The sequence below is a fragment of the Lolium rigidum genome, chromosome 6 (assembly GCF_022539505.1).
Source record: "Lolium rigidum isolate FL_2022 chromosome 6, APGP_CSIRO_Lrig_0.1, whole genome shotgun sequence".
NCBI lineage: Eukaryota > Viridiplantae > Streptophyta > Magnoliopsida > Poales > Poaceae > Lolium > Lolium rigidum.
Window position 1 is genome coordinate 339,864,349 of NC_061513.1, and position 18,565 is coordinate 339,882,913.

The 18,565-nt window shown below is 46.8% G+C and overlaps 1 protein-coding gene across 1 annotated transcript; it reads right to left on the reverse strand.

Annotated features, from left to right (window-relative positions):
• Positions 1–6,246: 6,246 nt before the first annotated feature.
• Positions 6,247–7,809, reverse strand: LOC124668272 (1-aminocyclopropane-1-carboxylate synthase 7-like). The gene is made up of 3 exons (XM_047205441.1): positions 7,492–7,809; positions 7,229–7,389; positions 6,247–7,132 (listed from the first exon to the last, which is right to left on the reverse strand). Exons 1-3 carry the CDS (start codon positions 7,807–7,809, stop codon positions 6,247–6,249), a joined length of 1,365 nt encoding a protein of 454 aa, XP_047061397.1.
• Positions 7,810–18,565: the final 10,756 nt, after the last annotated feature.

An 18,565-nucleotide genomic window follows, 5' to 3' on the forward strand; every position in this document is an offset into this window, starting at 1 on the left:
CGGATTTACAGCCTGTCCTCGACAAACTGGCAAACAAGCTGGTCTTTTGGAAGGCCCGGCTTATGTCTAGAGAAGGGCGAGTGGCCTACGTCAGGGCTGTCATGGCGGCTTCGGTGGTTTATCAGCTTATGGCACTTGATGTGGACCCGTGGTTCTTGCATGCCGTGGACAAGCTGCGTCGAGGTTTCCTGTGGGCGGGCAAGAATGAGGCTAACGGAGGAAACTGCCTTGTTGCGTGGGACTCGGTGTGCGCCCCGAAAGAATTGGGAGGGCTCGGCCTCCCTAACCTGCGCTGGATGCACGCTGCCCTCCGTGCCCGCTGGATTTGGCTCCAGCGGTCGGCCTCTGTTAGAGCTTGGTCGGGCCTTCCGTTCGAAGTCAACCAGGACGCTGCTGACCTCTTCTACGCCTCCGTTGACATCACGGTCGGTTCGGGTGCCACGCTCAGTTTTTGGGAGGACCCGTGGCTCCATGGCCTCTCGGTGGCGGCGATCGCTCCGGCCGTGTTGCGATTGGTTCGACCTAGCTGCATCAAGCGGCGCACCGTCAGAGATGCGGTGACACTCAACGCCTGGGCACTTGACATCACTGGAGAGCTCTCTGTTGATGCCGTGGTGCAATATCTCAAGCTCTGGAGTGTGGTTGCCTCGGTGCGCCTTGGAGTCGGGGAGGATTCTTTCCGGTGGAAATGGACGGCGGATGGAGTGTTCTCCGTTAGGTCGGCATACCGGGCCTTCTTCCACGGCACCACGGCGCTGCCCGGCGCTGCCCAAGTCTGGCACTCCTTCGCCCCCTTCAAGCACAGGTTCCACGCTTGGTTGTCGCTCCGTCGTAGGTGCTGGACAGCTGATCGCCGGTTAAGGCGAGGTCTACCGTCCCACGTGCTGTGCCCGCTCTGCAGCACCGTTGATGAAACGGCAGACCACATCTCGCTGCAATGCACCTTCTCGCATGCGGTGTGGACCGGCTTCGGCCGACGCGTTGGTCTTGACCTTCCAGCACCATCCGCCGACAGCTCGCTTCCCATTTGGTGGCCTGGCGTTTCGGACCGGCTGGCAAGGCGAGATGCCAAGAGGGCCAACTCTGCGATCATGCTTGTCCTGCGGGCTCTCTGGGTTGAGCGCAATGCGCGGGTGTTTGAGGGAGTAGTTTCTCCGGCAGGTGTAGTGCTTGACAGGGCTGTTGAGGAATGGGACCTCTGGCTCGCAAGCAGGCGTGGGTTATCTAGAGGTATAAGCTAGGTCTCGGACGCCGGTGTCGGATGCTGGTGTGGTGGTGTGGAGCCCGATGGGCGTGTAAAACTCTTTTTCCCTCAAGCTTAATGAAATGACACGCAGATCTCCTGCGAGTTCTCGAAAAAAACACCATGGCAAATATACCAAGCAAATATTTTATTTTTTCATGGTATCTTCATCCTCCAATCTTCATATTGTCATCGACTTGTACGCTAGGTAAGACTAAAGATTTGTACATGGAACAGATGGAGAATTTTCCATTCTACGACTGTAAGTTCCAACGAAATTCATCATGACCCATGTGACAATCGAACTTGAGCCAACCGCTGACGCAAGGCATTCCAAGAGATCTCAGCATGGGGCCAAATAAATCTCTTCTCAACGCCACATTCGGTTTAAAATACTCCAAGACCGTGTCAATTGTATCGTCTTTGTGATAAACAATACTGTAGGAGGCAGGGTGTTGTTTCCTGAGAGTAGCATTGCACAACAACTTATCCTTCTAGAAACAAATTTTCAACTCATCCTTAGTAGAAAATGATCCAAAGCGGAAGATACGAAATGAATTCCGAGCAACCATCTCCATTTGGTTCACCCAGTAACCAAATTCTCTCGCTTCTCCCTTGGTGGTAGGAACATACGAAATGACTATATCTTTAACAATATAAAACCACACTCCACCTATAGATAGTCGATACTTCTTTTCCTCACTATCTTTTTGCCAAAAGAATCTTGATCGGTCACTAATAATCTAATTTTTTAGAACTTCTTTGGAAAGCTAAAACAAAAAGATTTCTTTTTTAAGACTCCTGAACTAATTGATAGAGACAAATCTTTTGCATCTGTTATTTAAAAAAAATCGACCTAACACACAAGAAACGATAGGAACATACTAAAAAGTTTGTACATGGCATGACATCTAAATTCAGCTACAGAAAAACATATTAAGTTCCAGATTATTTTGATAAGGTTCGCAGAATTTCCTAGGACCGGGCATGAGGAAACAAAAGTACCCAGGAAAATAGTATTCTCAATTATTTTCAAACAATAAGAAGTCAAAAAGACAACTTCGAGCTGGAACTCATGTACATGATCTCAAGCATAGAAAAAACAATTGCCAGATTGAGTGAGACACATAACACTAATATAAACATCACCTGGAACATTGCCAGTGCATGACTACAATTGTAGTCGCAAATATGATGATTTAAAATAAAATCATTTGGACGTCCGGATGCAATGCAATTGCATAACTATAGTACAAAGGTGTGAAAAGTGTAATTATGCCCTTATTGTTGTGTAATACTTGAATTTTTATTTAAACTGAAATATTTTATGAGTAATTTGTTTTGTAATAGTATATGAGAGTTTTCTCTATATTTATGTAAGTCGTGCCTAAAAATAATTTATTTCCATAAATTCATTAAACACTAGGTTTGGTAGTTTTAATGATTAAATAAAACTACTATTATAAAGTCATAACATGTAAACCATTATATAAAAAGTGAACATTGAAAAGTAAATACCATTTTGAGATGTTGCTCTCGCATTTGCAAGGGCCACCTTGCTAGTATCTTTAACAGTACGAAACTACACTCCACCTATAGCCAGTCGATACTTCTTTTCCTCACTGTCTTTTTTCCAAAAAAATCTTGATCGATCACTAACAATCCAATTTTTAGAACTTCTTTGGAAAGCTAAAACAAAGAGGTTTCTTTTTTTTTAAGACTCCTTAATTAATGGATAGAGACAAATCTTTTGCATCTGTTATTTAAAAAAATCGACCTGACACACATCTTTTGTTTGCTTAGGACAAGAGGACGGCCGGACATTCTTGCATACCGTACTTTGCTAGTGCATTGTCCAACAGTATCACTTGATGATGTAATCAGACCTGCTTGGCTAGATCGTGCAACACTTGACAGACAAACCCTGAGATCCCGGAGCTTCCCTGTCCCTAATGAGCTGTTAAGCAAAGCACACTGTCGAGTGACGCGGTGCAGCTAGTTGGTAAGCTGCGTGTTCATGTGTCATGGCCAACCTGGCGCGCAGAGATGCCGGAACACAAGAATATTGCTGCCTGCCTGCCTGCGTTCCGACGTGTGCTGCCTTGGACGATCCAGGGGATCTCTCGGTTCCCGTGTCCTTCTTGTCTTGCACCTGTCGATGTGTCGAGCATTGCTCCAGCCTGGCGAAGGAGAGCCTGTCTTGACAGATGCCAATCATCGAAAGTGTACGTTACGTACGTACGTCTCTCGACTCATCAGGCAGTTTATGTTTGTTGGCCTCTCTCCTAGGTGTGTATTACCATTTACCAACGTTTTCTCGCACTAGCTGTGTATTACCATTTGTGTATGTTATGTCACTTCGTAGTTCGATTGAGACGAAAGTTTAATCAACAATTTGACTAACAAAATATAAATTATATGACGTCGACATCAAAAATGTGTTGTTGGCAGCTTCTACTCCATCCGTTTTTGTATGTAAGGTCACTTCGTAGTTCAATCGAGACGAAACTTTTATCAATAATTTAACTAACAAAATATAAGTTATATGACATCAAAAATGCGTTGTTGGGAGCTACTACTCCATCCCTTTTTTTATGTAAGGTCACTCTGTAGTTCGAGAAAAAGCTTTAACGAATAATTTGGCCAACAAAATATAAACTATATGACATTAAAAATGTATTATTGGAAACATCTTTCAAATATGAATCCAATAGTACAGTTTTGTTGACATATAAATTATATTTTGGTAGTCAAATTGTTAGTTAAAGATTTACCTTGAAATGTGTGTTGGTCTTATATTTTAGGATAGAGGGAGTACTTAGGGCGATTGGAAGACAAATCATCCACTCACAAGCAAAGTAGATCCCAATTGCAAGCCACTGGAGGCGGTACGTCATGGCTCACTAGCTCCACTTAAAAGCTACTACTCCATCCGTTTTAGAATACAAGGCCACTTTATTTTTAAGGCAAACTTTGATTAATAAATTGCTCAAGCAATATTAGTTGCATACAATTCGAAAATATATCACCGAATAAACATTTCAATGAAATTTTTCAGTGATATATTTTTAGATGACATATAACTTATATTTGGTTAATTAAATCATTAGTCAAAGTTTGGCACGAAAAGGGATATGGCCTTCTATTCATGAACAAAGGGGTACTGTTTAAGCATATTTCGATATTGATTGATGCCCCAAATGACCTCCTTTATTTTGATATGCAAATGCCAATTTTGCAAGGCTGGCGATAGGATTGTCAACTTATAGCAGTAGTATATTTTAGAAATGCCTATTGGTGTTGGGATTCAGTCCAAAAAATTCCAAACCTAGCAAATAAATTGGTTAATTTGGTGGGGTCTGAAAACAAGTTGGTTTGGTCTACTTTGGCCAAATATTTTGGTTGCTCAAAGTTTCTCAAATTATAAATGTACAAAAAAGGAGGAACTATGAAATATAGAAATTATCAGCTACATCGTCGTTCCAAAGGGCATGGACTGCATTAGAGAGGCCATGGGTTCGGCTCCCGCTTGCATAAAAAATGACTGCAAATGAAAGATTCTGTTTGATTTCAAATATTTTCGTTTATCAATTCTTCCGAAGTAGGAACATGGTATCTTAAAATGCCTACATTTATTAATTTTATGATCCAAAAGAACAAAAAAAAATCGGGTACCACGATCACTACAGTCCAGTCTATAGTGTTGAACCAAAAGACAAAAGAAATTATTTTTTCATCATATAGATAAATGAAGTACGAGCCCATACATACAAAACCATAACCCACATGCAGACTTTCATTCATAAACATATGGTTTAGCGCATATTCACTTCTACCATTATCCTCAAACACTCTAGCCCCAACTTTATTTGGATATGCAAATACCGATTTTGCAAGGCTCACGATATGATCCTCTAATTATAGTAGTTTATATCTTTAGGAATATCTATGGGGATTGGGATTCAGGCGAAAAATTCCTAACCTAGCAAAAAATTGGTTACTTTGGTGGGGTTCGGAAATAGGTTATTTTTGTCTACTTTGGCCAATAATTAGGTTGCTCAAATTATAAATGTAGAAAATGAGGTGGAACTATGAAATATAGGAAATACCAGCTACATCATAGTTGTAAAGGACATGAAATGCAGGAAAAATGGAAATTTTTGGTTGAATAACAATTTTTTGGTTTGTTTATTCTTTTGAAGTCGGATCAAAATTTCTTAAAGTGCCTATTTTTTTTGGGTCTAGGAAAAACAAAAAAAAACTTGATTAAAAAAATAAGAAAAATTCATCATATAGATAAATTAAGTATCATGGATAAGAACATATAGTAGCACTTAATACCGAAACACGCAAAACCACAACCCACATGCAAATTTTCATTCCTGAACATATCGTTTAGCGCATATTCACTTCTACCATAATCCTCGAGCACTCTAGCCCCAACTTGTTTTCAGAAAGATAGAAGCAAAACAGTGCTTAAGGACTTCTATAGAACATGAAAAAGTCCAAAAAGAAACATATATACCTTTAATGTTTTATTACAAAACGGAATTAATTTCCACCTATCCACAAATATGATTAAACATGTTACTTTTGATGCTACACTTATATTTGTATGCAAAAAAATTTACTACATAACCAACATGTTTGATTTTTTCATATTTTTGAGATTTTTTATGATCGAAATTGCTTCTCTAGAGCTGGTGAAGAGCTGGTTAGTTCACTAAGCCCAGTTTGTTTTTCAGCGGTTAAGTGAACCAAGGCAATAGTTTAAGAGAGTAAAGTAGACCTATTCCAAGAACTAACCACTCTTTATAGTACGATTTAAAACAAGGGCCAATATATTATCATTTCTCCAATGGAGAGAAAAATCCCGTTACAAAATTGATGTCATCAAGCTCGATTGAGAACTACCTCAATTGACTGCAATGGCAATGGATTTGCCACAAAAAAATACTTTTACTTGCCTAATTCTGTTTTTTTTTTCGTTTTGACGAATTGGTCTAGTGCTCCTTTTGCGGTGTTGTCGCCTTGTTCCACCTGTCCATGAAGCGGCCCATCCTGGCCAGTGCAACATCCAGCGTGTCCAAGCTCATGTTGGCGAAGCACACCCTGAACCACCCGGGCTCCGAGCAATGGCAGGACGACCCCGGCGAGATGTTGAGCTTCACCTCATGCAGCATCAGGTCCCACAGCCTCAGCTCGTCGGCGACGGTCGCCTCGCCGCCCCCGCCGAGAAGCAGCCGCCGCATGTCCATCCACACGAACAGCCCAGCATTTCCCTGCAGGCACGGCACGCCGGCGCGTGCCAGCCCGGCAACCATGTGGTCGTGCCGCATCCTGAGGCGCTCGCGGTTGGTGCGGATGTACTCCTCGGCGAACGCGTCGTCGGAGAGCATGGCGGCGAGCGTCTTCTGCGTCTGCGACGACACGAGCGTGAAGCTGGACATGCGCCGCGCGGTGGTGACCACGGCGTCGTTGTACGAGTACACCACGCCGACGCGGAACCCGGGGAGCCCCAGGTCCTTGGAGAGGCTGTACACGATGTGCACGCGGTCGGCGACGTCAGGCCGCGACTCTACGAGCTCGGCCACGCTGACGAGGTCCGGCGCGGCGAAGACGGAGCCGGAGTAGATCTCGTCGGAGATGAGGTGGATGTTCTTGCGCACCACGAAGTCGAGCACGTCCTCCAGCACGGACCTCTTCATGGTCGTGCCGAGCGGGTTGGACGGGTTGGTCAGCAGGACGCCGGCGGCGCGCATCCCCGCCGCGGCGGCCTCCTCGTACGCATCCTCGAGCGCGGCGACCGTGACCTGGAACCCGTTGGCGCTGTGGCAGTGCACCGGCACGATGTTCACGCCAGTCCTCCAACGCAAGTCCCGATCAAACCTGCACGGCGCCATGCATGTCAGGACAAGTGCGCGGCCAATGGAACAGTAGAGAGTAGGTGCGTGCTTGATGGATGCGTGGTTGCTTAATGCTTACCCTGGGTAGTACGGAGTGGGGATCAGCAGCGCGTCTCCGGGGTTGGCGAGGATAAACGTGAGAAGCTCGTTGGCGGCCGTCGCGCCGGCGGTGAGCACGATGCGGTCAGGGTCAAACCTCGCCTTGCCGCCCCTTATCTTCTCCATGAAGCTGGCCATCGCCTGCAAGCAAAACGGTCAGTCCATGGCGTTCGACACAAGCAAGGCAAAATCCCGAAAGCAGAGCACTCTCTCTTGCGTAAGCGCGTGTATTCTGCAGCGTACCTTTCGGAAGGTTTTGAGGCCGTGGTAGTCCTGGAACAGAGCGTTGTCCCTGAAGCTGGCCACGCCGGAGCCGGCGGCGGCGCCGCCCCACCCGGCCGCCTCAGGGTGCTCCCTTAGGAACCCCTCCAGGAGGTCAAAGGAGACCTGGTTCTCTGCAAGGCCCATCTGGATGACGCCGCTCGGGTTGGAGACGGCGTCGTAGGGGTCGTCGTCGTAGGCTCTCCACCCGGCGAAGTAGGGGGAGTCCTCGCCGTGGGAGCCGGAGGTCGCTACGTGCGACAGGGCAGGCGAAGCAGCGGGCAACAACTTGCCAACCATGATGGCCTCGACCCTTCCGCAAGAAATGGAACAGGACTCTTTCGAGGTTGAAAGACTGCAATGCAGTGCAATGGCAAGGAGAGAGCTAAAGGATGTGAATATGTTTGCAAGGCAGAGCAGGTATGGTGATCTGATCCTGCTTGCTCTGTCCTTGGGGTATATATAGGCAAATATCAGGAATTCAGGATATATATACCTGTGTGAAACCGCTGAAAATGTCAAAGTTGTGATGGATGGTAGGCTACCCTTAGCTTCAAAACAAAACAAAACAAAATACTGTATCTAAAATAAGAAAGGGAAAATTCCAATTGTCTTAAGACACTTAGCTAAGCGGGGCGGGACTTTAATCTGAAGAGCTATGTATGAGCAGCAATCTTCCATCAGTGGCCTGCTACAGTAAGTACAAGCAATCTTCCTTCTCCTTCTCTCCCGTTCACACACCTGCCTGCCCTATGTGTTATTGCTAATTAAAAAATAACTAGTTATCTAAAATACACTTCAAAACCCAAAATGTACCAAAAAAATATGTTTCATTCAAGCTTCATTTAAATCTAAAATTGCACAAGAACAAAAAAAAAACTGCAATTTTGGCCTTACAAATGTGAAACCACCAAACTGCACATTTTTAACCCAAAATTACACCAAAACAATTAGGTGCAGTTTCCTTAAGAATGTACAAGCTACCATTCTACACAATTTAAGAAAAAGCATGTACATTGAGGTATAAAAAATGCAACTACCCAATTGTGTATTTTAGTCTATGTGCCATGATATAAACTATACAAAGAAATACGGGAAACATAGACGATAAAAACTAAAAACTTGGAAAACTAAAAGGAGAAAACATGTCTGCAGCTTCCAAATGAAAACAGAAACAACTCCCATGTGAAGGGTATACTGCCACATTCACGTCACCCTTTTCCAAAATAAGGATATGATGATGGAAAAACATTAATTCTTTAGTACCCTTTTAAGTAAAGGATGGGTCGAACTAGAGATCATTCAATGAATTTAAATTTATCTGGCCTCTTTGCTCAAAATATGAAGAAAAAATATTTTAACACCTTGAGGAGTCATTTTGAGAGGATGAGATTAATGTAGTGATCAAGTCTTTGGCTAATGAAAAATCCTTTGGGAACATTGTTTAAAAATAAATTTATCAAGTATTGGTGTAACATAATCGAGAACAATGTTAAAATATTCATCCTATAATTCTATAATGATAGGGATTCCTTTTTTATCTACCTCATTCGAAATTTCCAAGTCCTATCATCCCAAATAACTTTAGACCTATTTTACTCCTCAATTCAAGATCAAGATTACCGGTGGATTTCTTGCCAATAGGTATTGGAAAATTATACAACACATTTTGCACATTAATTATGTATAGTTCCCTCAAAGAAAGGTCCGTTTAGGATTATTTAGTTTGGGCTTATGGATATATCTTTATAAATGCCATGAAAGGAATTTAGTGTTGAAATGGATTTTGAAAATAAAGTTTACAAGGCTAAGAATAAACCAATCCCTAAAAAATCTTGACGCTGAAGGCTTCAAACAAAAATGGATAAACCAGGTTGCATTGGCCTTAGAACTTCTCATCTCTTGCTCAACAGTGTACAAGGAAAAAAATGACTTTACAAAAAAATACCTCACCTAACCACTTACAAAAAAATGTCAACCTTACAAGTGTCACTGTCCTTCTAACGATTTACCCAGAGGTTGGTTCTCCTCAAAGTTCACTCTTTTGATGCTAATTACCCTCATTTAATGAATTTTCCTCCGGAAAACTTTTACCATTTTTACCCCTTTTAATATTTTAGAAGGAATGTGATCATGTTTTATTTAGAAACACTGTACATTTTCACCATCTCATGTAGTACAAACATAATAAAGTTGTTTATGCTATAAGCCCCTAGCATGAAAAATGGGTGGCGGGCACTTCACACTTTCAGAGAAGGGTTTGCATTTTCTAGTCTCAACAAACTTTTGTGCGCAGCTCATGTGTGTATGCGTGCGTACATGTGTGTTGAGGACATCTTCAGCTGGGCGAGGGCCAAAAAATCCGTCGGGTGCATGCTCCATCGAGGCTACGCAAAGTCACCGGGTCATCCACAACGATGCAAACCTGTCCCAAATATGCGTCTCGGATGCGTCTCTGTAGATGCTGCGCGGACGCGCCAATGTCTGGCGGACGTTTCGCGGACCCGCTTGGCAGCGACCCTGACTTGATCCGTCTTCTCAAGCGCCAGCGATTGGCGGTGCTGCGTCGCTTCGGCAGTCTGCGCCACGTTAATGGCAATGCCTCGCCTACCGATCAGCCACCGCCCACCTCCGCCAACGCAGTAATGGCGATCCCGCGGCCGTCGCCTGCCTCCAGCCTATATAAAGAGGGCGCGCGCTCTTCTTCCTCATCCACTCCTCCACACAAACCCTAGCCGCCACAAACTCCACCGTAGCGTCGCCTAGCTCTTCCTGCGATGGAGCCAAGCCCACGAGGAAGTCCATGGCGGGTCCCGGTGGCTGGCGAGGCGGTCGAGGCAGCGGGCCTGGGCGCCCCCGGGACCGGGGCCACCGAGGTGGAGCAGCTACGACCCCACGGCCGCTGTCGTCTGCGTCGTCCTCATCTTCACAGGAGGAGCGCTGCTTCGAGTTCCTCCTCCGCATCGACGCCGAATCACTCGGCATCAAGCGGCTCTTGGACAAGTTCGCCGAGTTCGTCGATGGCGTCGAGCCGGCGCAGTTGCAGCTACACGAGGCCAGCTGCAACTTCTGTCGGTGGCCTGTCGAGGTCTTGTTCGACGGGCAGGGCAAGATGTACCTGCACACGGGGTGGGACAAGTTCGCCCGCAACCTCGCGCTCGAGCCCGGCTGCCAGCTCACCTTCCTCTACGAGGGGGACGACGAGATGATCGTCAAGATATTCGACGATACAGTCTACCGTACACTACCACATCGGCGAGTCCGGCTCGGACACAACAGTTAAAACTGTTAGAGTGTTCTTTCTTTGCAGCGAATACGGTCTCGAGCCAATTGAAGCCACTAGTGGCGGTTTCTGGATGGTCTTCCTCGAAAGGACCAACAGGGCTATAATTACCAGCTGGATTTTCCAGTTTGGGTGATTGAGTGTGCCCGAGAGTATTCTTTTTTGGCAGCGAACATAAGGAACCAACACTAGTTAGGTTTCCTCATTTTCCAATGTTTTAGTTTGTGTAAACCATGTTCCAAACTATGTACTCCCTCCGTTTCATATTAATTGACTCTAATATTGATGTATCTAGACATATTTTAGTTCTAGATACATCCATATGGGAGTCAATTAATATGAATCGGAGGGAGTATTAGTTTATGTAAACCATGTTCCCAATTATATATTAGTTTGTTTAAAACCATGTTCCCAATATGTAATGTTTGAAACTGTGTTTAAATGGACAAGAGGAAAAAAACAAGTAGAAAAAAAATACGTCGCAACACTGGAGCCACCCCAGGCGCAAACAGACACGTGGATAAAAACAGTCATTTTCGCGTCTGTTAGGTGACGCAAATGGATACGAATAATTTAAGCGTCCAAAATACGTCCCCCAATTAGAGATGGCCTGAGCTCTCTCCCCTGGCATGCGCTTGGCTTCTACTCCCTCTCTCCCGTCATAAACGCGTGGTCGTTTTGCTACTTTTGTCTATATTTCTCATGGAACCACCTTTTTTTCTTTCGAAATGGAACCGCATGTATATGCCAAGTGCAGATTAGCCATGGATGCATTGACAAAGAGTCATCATCCCATCCCGAAACCAATGTGCACCGACGTAGTGTGTTTCCTTGACCACGAAGTGTCGAAGTTCGTCGTGGTGAAATTTCTAACTTTGTTCTATCATCATCAACGATGATTCTGATCTCTCTCTCTTGTCTGCTTCAGGCTCGAGCTTGGTGGAGGTAGCTAGCCAGCCAATGTTTTGAGGCCATGTGAACGCCATGACCGCGGGGAACTGAAGTTGCCGGTTGTTTCGCCCCCAGCTAAATATTCAGGGGAATATTTGCCGGCTCTTGGAACTTTCGATCAGACGATCAGGAGGACTTTCTGCGTCTGATCTTCACAATTAATTAAGCAGAGAGCTCAGTGGCGAGTTTGACCCCTAATTGGCAGCGATTAGTTAAATAACTTCTCTACTCGACCCCGTGACGACGTACCGGGGCGACTTTGTCTTGGCCGTACCCAGCTGTTCGTGGATGTTCAAGGTTGCGCAGCCTGAAACCTCAACGCGTCATAAACAACGGCCTCGGCTGCCGCTCACTGGTTACAGAGGCGCCATTTGATTATGCACCTCATGATCCACAAAAGGACTATGAAATATGAGACGTAGCCGGGTCGTTGGATGAATCATATGGATCGTTGGGAAGTTGGGGGAGGATCTGCCGCCATGATATATAAGGCTAGCTATAATGGGTAGTACTCCGTATTATATACTAGTGTCATGCATATAATCCTATTATATGATATTATATCTATAATACATGTAATAATATAATTATATTATAGTTTTATTATATCTATTATTTTGTAGAATCTTCCTGTAAAATTGTGTAAAGATCTATTTGACAATAGTTTTTCTTGCTATACATGTTGTCATACGGGATCTACCTACGATACCACCGTGACTTCTCTCATTAGTAATTATTGAAAAGACACATCAGCTTTTTTGAATGAATAGAAAATACATGATACTACCTATGATACTTCCACTATGATGAGATTTTTGAATAATTGGTAGTCAGAAAAAATGGCCCCCCCAGGCCGCGTCGTCCGGACGTGTGACACGAGCGGCGAACGAAATCCCATCCACCGAGAGTTTCCTTCGATATTTCCCCATCTCACCGCTGCAGAATGACGGCGCCGAGCAATGCCCATGCGTCTGACGGCGGCGGCGAGCCTCCACGTGGATCCAAGCTCAAGCTGGAGGGACATGGCAGATGGCGGCGAGGAGGGAAGCGGGAAAGGTGGGAGGCATGCGGAGGTGCGAGATGAGGCGGCGCTGAAATAGGATGGCCATTGTAGGGCGTATGCATCATCATGGCAGATTGGCGGGCATGGTTGCTGGGCGTATGTGTCGTCCTTGAAAGCATGCACTCGTTAAGACCCAATCGGGAAGATACCTAGTATAGCTAGGGGTGGGAAAACGCGGTTTGACCGGTTTGGGTTAGTCCACTTTTTATAACTAGATTGGAAGTCCGTTTTGAGATTGTGAATGGAAATGAACTAGGGCCTCACTAGCCGGTTTTGCGCGGTTTCACTTTTTACCCACCATTGATTGCAGTCGATGTTATGCGCCTATGATTGCTAGTATATTTCTCCTCCCGATCCGCGTAGGTGAAGTTTGTAGGGAGCAACACATGCCAGGAACATCCTAGTGGATAAGGATGTGGTATGCAACCACCGGAGAAGGTGACGAAGTGATGCAATGACTGGGCAGCCAGAGGATATCTGGCAGAGCCAGTTCCGCTCCATCTCTCGAGCCAGTCTGCGACATTTTTGCTCATGCGGCAGGGAGGATATGTTCGGTGATGACAAAAGTTTTCCATTGGCCTCGCTCACCAAAGCACTCTATGCCATAGATATCCCATCTTGGGTCCATGGCGTGTGCTTGCCCTTCCTTTGGATGGATGGTCAAACTTTTCGACGACAGCAAACCCTCAAGACGTTGTAAGTGTTTGGGTGCTTAGTTTGTGTCGGGCTCTGATAGGAGGTATTAAGGCGATGGCTTTGTGTTAGTGCAAACATAGAGCGGCTAAGTACCAAGTCTTGAGTTTCCAGGTGAAAACCTCTTGGTTTTGTAGCAGGCAATGGTGGTGCTTATTCATTGCTACCTTGTTGAAGGCATTGTATGGAGATTGCTCAAACATGCTCTCGGAGGTGAAAACCCTAATCTAGTCTTTTCTGATTGGATCCAGGAAGGACGACACTTGCTATTGGAGGGCCTTTCTCGAAGCATGTGTGTTGTCTCGGGTGGTGGTTGATGTGCTCCATCTTAACACATGAATTCTAAATTTTCCCATCAATAATTTTGTTGTGTGCAACCTTGAGGTCTTGACTTGCTCTTGATATTGAGTTGGTGCATAGTCTAGGTATTGTTATCACCAGAATTTGACCGGATCAGAGGTGGGCCGCGATTAAGATGGGCTTGAAGAATTTACACGGAAGATATACATGAATCGGCCTTGTATACAAAGTTTGGGCTAGTTTGCCCGTGTATCTGTAAATATAGTAGGATACGTGTCGGTTAGATAGAATTTGGCTCGTGCACGGTTGGGATTATTCCCACGTTAGAAAGTCTACGGACTATAAATATGTATCTAGGGTTATTGAGAAAAACAACAATCACGTTCATCACAAACCAATCTAGGCGCATCGCCAACCCCTTGTTTCGAGGGTTTCTTCCGGGTAAGCACCATGCTGCCTAGATCGCATCTTGCGATCTAGGCAGTATACGTTTATTCGTTGTTCATGCGTTGCTCGTGATGAAGCCTTGTTGATGGCGAGCAACGTAGTTATCATAGATGTGTTAGGGTTAGCATTGTTTCATCGTGTCACATGCTTTTATCCATGCAACCTTTAGACGTCTAGCCGCCCTTACACCTATTTTAGGTGTAAGGGCGACACCTCGCTTAATCATTGTTTAGTAGATCCGATCTGTTATGATTGCTCCTTATTCTTCAAGGATTAGTTTAACATCTGCATAGTTAGGCATTGCAAACGGGTTGAAGGATCCAGTAGCACGTAGGGTGTAGTTTGCTAGCCCTAGATAAGATGTTCCGGGGATCAACTTCATGTTGGTTTTTAGGCCTTGTCTAGGGTTGGTTTATTATCACCGTGCGTGGCTGCCAGTGCTCAATCACGCGTAGGATGTTCCGATTATGTGGTGAAAACCCTAAATCGTCGTAGGTCGTGTTAGCTTTATATTGATCAAGCAGGACCACCATGTGATCGTATACCTCATACGAACCATGGGTGGATCGGCTCCTTGAGCCGATTCACAAGACAACCTGAGAGTCGATCGAGGCTCGTATTTAATGTTTACGTGTATGCCATGCAGGAAACTAAGCGAAGCAAATCCGTCACCTTTCTGATCAGGTATAGGTCAGGTGGCACGCCCTTGCACCAGCATCGGACGTGCGTGCCGAGGCTTTGCGGGCCGTCGCTCGAGGGACCAGGGCCAGCCGCAGTTCTGGGAGCCTCCCGGCTCTACTGTGTTGCTCGTCGTTGCTCGCCGATGGGTTTTTGACCGCAACACATTCTGGCACGCCCGGTGGGACAGTCTTCGACATCAACTGCATCGCCATCTACATCTGAGATGGCGGAAGGTACTCCAGTCACGTACGAAGATCTGACTGAGGAGCTCAAGAAGAAGTATGACGAGGTCAAAGCTATCCTCGAGGCCGACCTCATCGGCTCTTTCCAGAGGACCCGCTCCCACGGCATTAGGTGGAAAGGGTTCTCACCTGAAGGCGCGCTCGATGGAGTGGACCTGTCTACCCCTTCAGAAGAACGCACCAGGTCTCTGCGTCAGGAGATTAATTTCATGGTAGCTCATTCGCTGCACCGCCATTCTGAGAGCCTGGTGAACACTTTGGAGCGCGTCGCCCTTCGGGTGACCCAGGAAATAATGAGGCATCAGTACTCTCCGTCAGGACCTGCTCTAGGGACTCACCAAGGAGAGATACCACTCCAGTCCCGACCACCGCTGCCGTTCGCGTTGGCAGCACCAGAAGTGCCGAGTTCACCGGCATTCGTCGTCTACAAGATCGGTGGTGACCCTAGTGATTACCGGCTCTTGTATGAGGCGCCTAAGGAGATCCCTCACGAGTACGCGTGCACATACGTGCCGATTGCGTAATTGGGCACTCACGAACCGGACCGCAACAGCGAGGGACTTCCGGAACGAGCGAGGAGGAGCGTCCGGATCAGATCTTGAGAAGCGGACGTGGCTAGCTAAGTATGCTACTCCGACGAACCTCCGAGCTCAACTCCCGCAGCTAGCTCGAGCCCGAGAAGCAAGCATGGCTGGCTAAGTACGCCACTCCGGCGAATCTTCGAGCTCGACTCCTGCAGCCGAGCACCGCGGATCGGATCGATACAATCTTGAGAGACCAGTTCGGCATGGTGCCGAAAAGGAGGGCAATCGGCTATTTCAAGCCGTACCCCAACGAGTACGATTTGATCCCACTACCACCCAAATATCGGCTCCCCGAATTCTCCAAGTTTAGTGGGTGAGATGGCTCCAGCTCAATCGAGCATGTGAGCCGATATTTGGCGCAGCTGGGCACGATCTCAGCATCAGATGAACTACGTGTGAGGTTCTTCGCACAGTCCCTCACATGATCGGCTTTCGGGTGGTACACATCGCTGCCACCAGACTCAATCCGGACTTGGAAGCAGTTGGAAGAACAGTTCCACATGCAATATCACTCAGAGGCTTCCGAGGCTGGCATCGCCGATCTAGCACAAGTACGACAGAAGCGCGGAGAAACAGTGTCAGAATACATCCAGCGCTTCAGGACCGTTAGGAACCGATGCTATTCGGCTCGTTTGACTGAAAAAGAAGCAGTCGAGTTGGCGGTGGTGGGTCTCGCATCACCAATCAAGGATATGGCTTCCCAAGCAGACTACCCTTCACTGGCGCATATGGTCCAGAGGCTGTCATTATATGAACAGCGCCACCCAGAGGTGTACCAGGATAAGTTCAAGCGTGCGGTAGTCCTGGTTGAGACAGATGAAGATGAAGGCTCTGCCAGAGATCAAGAGGTAGCAGTGGCTGAATGGACTCGGGGGGCAAGCCCCGTGTCCTGCAAGTGGGTTAAGCCACAAGGTCCTCCAAGAGGGTTTGACTTCGACGTGACCAAAGCTGAGCAAATTTTCGACCTCTTACTTAAGGAGAAGCGACTAAAGTTACCCGAAGGCCACAAAATCCCCACGGCACAGGAGCTGAACGGAAAGCCATACTGCAAGTGGCATAACACGTTCACCCATACCACCAACGACTACAGGGTGTGGCGTCAGCAGATCCAAATGGCGATAGAACAAGGGCGTCTAATTTTCAGCCAGTACGCCATGAAAGTCGACACACAGCCTTTCCCCACCGTTAACACGGTGGAGTGCACTTACCCTGGGAGGTGCCAGCCAGGTTTCTCGTTCAGCGTCAACATGGTAGGACCTGGACACCACTCTGGTAAGGACGGAGACGAGGGCAGCCGCTCTCATAACAAGGACAAAGAGGAAGCCGTTCCACGCGATCGGCTCCGGCACGATGGCAAGCGCTACATCACAGAGGGAGAAGTGAAGAATGTGCGATATCAGCGACCTCTCTCTGATCACCTCCTCAACAAATACGTGAGTCAATACGACCAACGCCGACGATATGACGACGATGACGAAAGAGATCGTCTGGCTAGCAGGGACGCCAGGAGACATCGTCGGCATGATCGCGACGAGGAGAGATATGAGCACCATGCCAAGGAAAAGTCAAGAGAACAAGACGACGTGGATAGGCACTGGGACTGTCCCTTCTTCAGACACTGCTGGGATTCAGGAATGAGCCGATTGCCTACAATCGGCAACTGCCCAGAATGTAGAGAGAAGAAGAAGGGTGCAGGAGACGTGTCGACATTCAAACGTCTAGGGCCGCTCCCATCTCGGAACAAGTACGCCGAGTCCTCTCGGGTGGAAGATCTCGAGGAGTTAGAAGACGACGGTGAAGAAGAATAAGATAAGTACCACCGGCCAAGGTGGTGCCCTGATGGACTCAGCCGTTCCCAAAAGCGTAGGGTTCAGCGACTACGTGGTTTGGAGGAAGCTGAAAGGTTATACCTGCACACGTTAAGGAAGGCGCGGCCTGATCTGGCCGCGAAAATTCAGCGAACTCTGACGAAGAAGGTCGACCACAAAAGAAAGAGTGGCGCCCCAAACAAAGGAAAGCCGATGATGAGACATCGGCTGGCACAAACATGGTGTTCATCCTTCCGGCAGAGTTTAGTGCTCCAGGATTAGACGAAGCACCTGTGGCACAACTTGACTGCGGCCCATGGCCAGTTATCTTTGAGAAGCCACGAGAAAGAAGCTACAGACACCTGAAGGACCTGTACTTACGAGGTTATATCAATGGGCAGCCTGTCAACAAGATGCTGGTGGACACCGGAGCGGCAGTCAACATTATGCCATACTCCATGCTACGTCGGTTGGGACGCTCTAGCTCGGATCTGATCAAGACCAACGTTACACTGAGCGTTTCAACGGCCAAGCATCTGAAGCACAAGGCGTTCTGAACGTGGATCTGACCGTAGTAAGAAAAACCATCCCTACGACGTTCTTTATTGTCGATAGCAAGAGCACCTATGTTGTCCTGCTAGCTAGGGGGAGATTGGATCCACGCCAACTGTTGCATTCCATCCACGATGCACCAATGTTTAATACAGTGGGATGGAGATGAAGTAGAGGTCGTCCACGCAGATGACTCAGCCGAGATTTCAACGGCTGGCATGAACGTTTGGGAGACGGCAGGCCAATAGCCACTCTCAGGCATCACTTTGGACGACTGCGAGCGCATCGACGTGACAAAAAACGGGGTGAGGCTGGTCTTATCCACCGGCCTGACCGTGTAAAAAGAGCAAAATCTATGGAGGTACGTGGCAAGGCCGATCCTTGTAATCGGCCCCAAAAAATAAAAAGGGATAATCTTGTCTCAAGCATGTCACGTAGTTATAGTAAAGCAA

Bases quoted from the DNA above. Each gene is read 5' to 3' on its own strand.
- LOC124668272 (XM_047205441.1), bottom strand. From the start codon at position 7,809: ATGGTTGGCAAGTTGTTGCCCGCTGCTTCGCCTGCCCTGTCGCACGTA. The intron at 7,390-7,491 runs GTACGCTGCAGA...TTTTGCTTGCAG, and splicing joins GCCTCAAAACCTTCCGAAAG to GCGATGGCCAGCTTCATGGA. The intron at 7,133-7,228 runs GTAAGCATTAAG...GGCGCCGTGCAG, and splicing joins CCCACTCCGTACTACCCAGG to GTTTGATCGGGACTTGCGTT.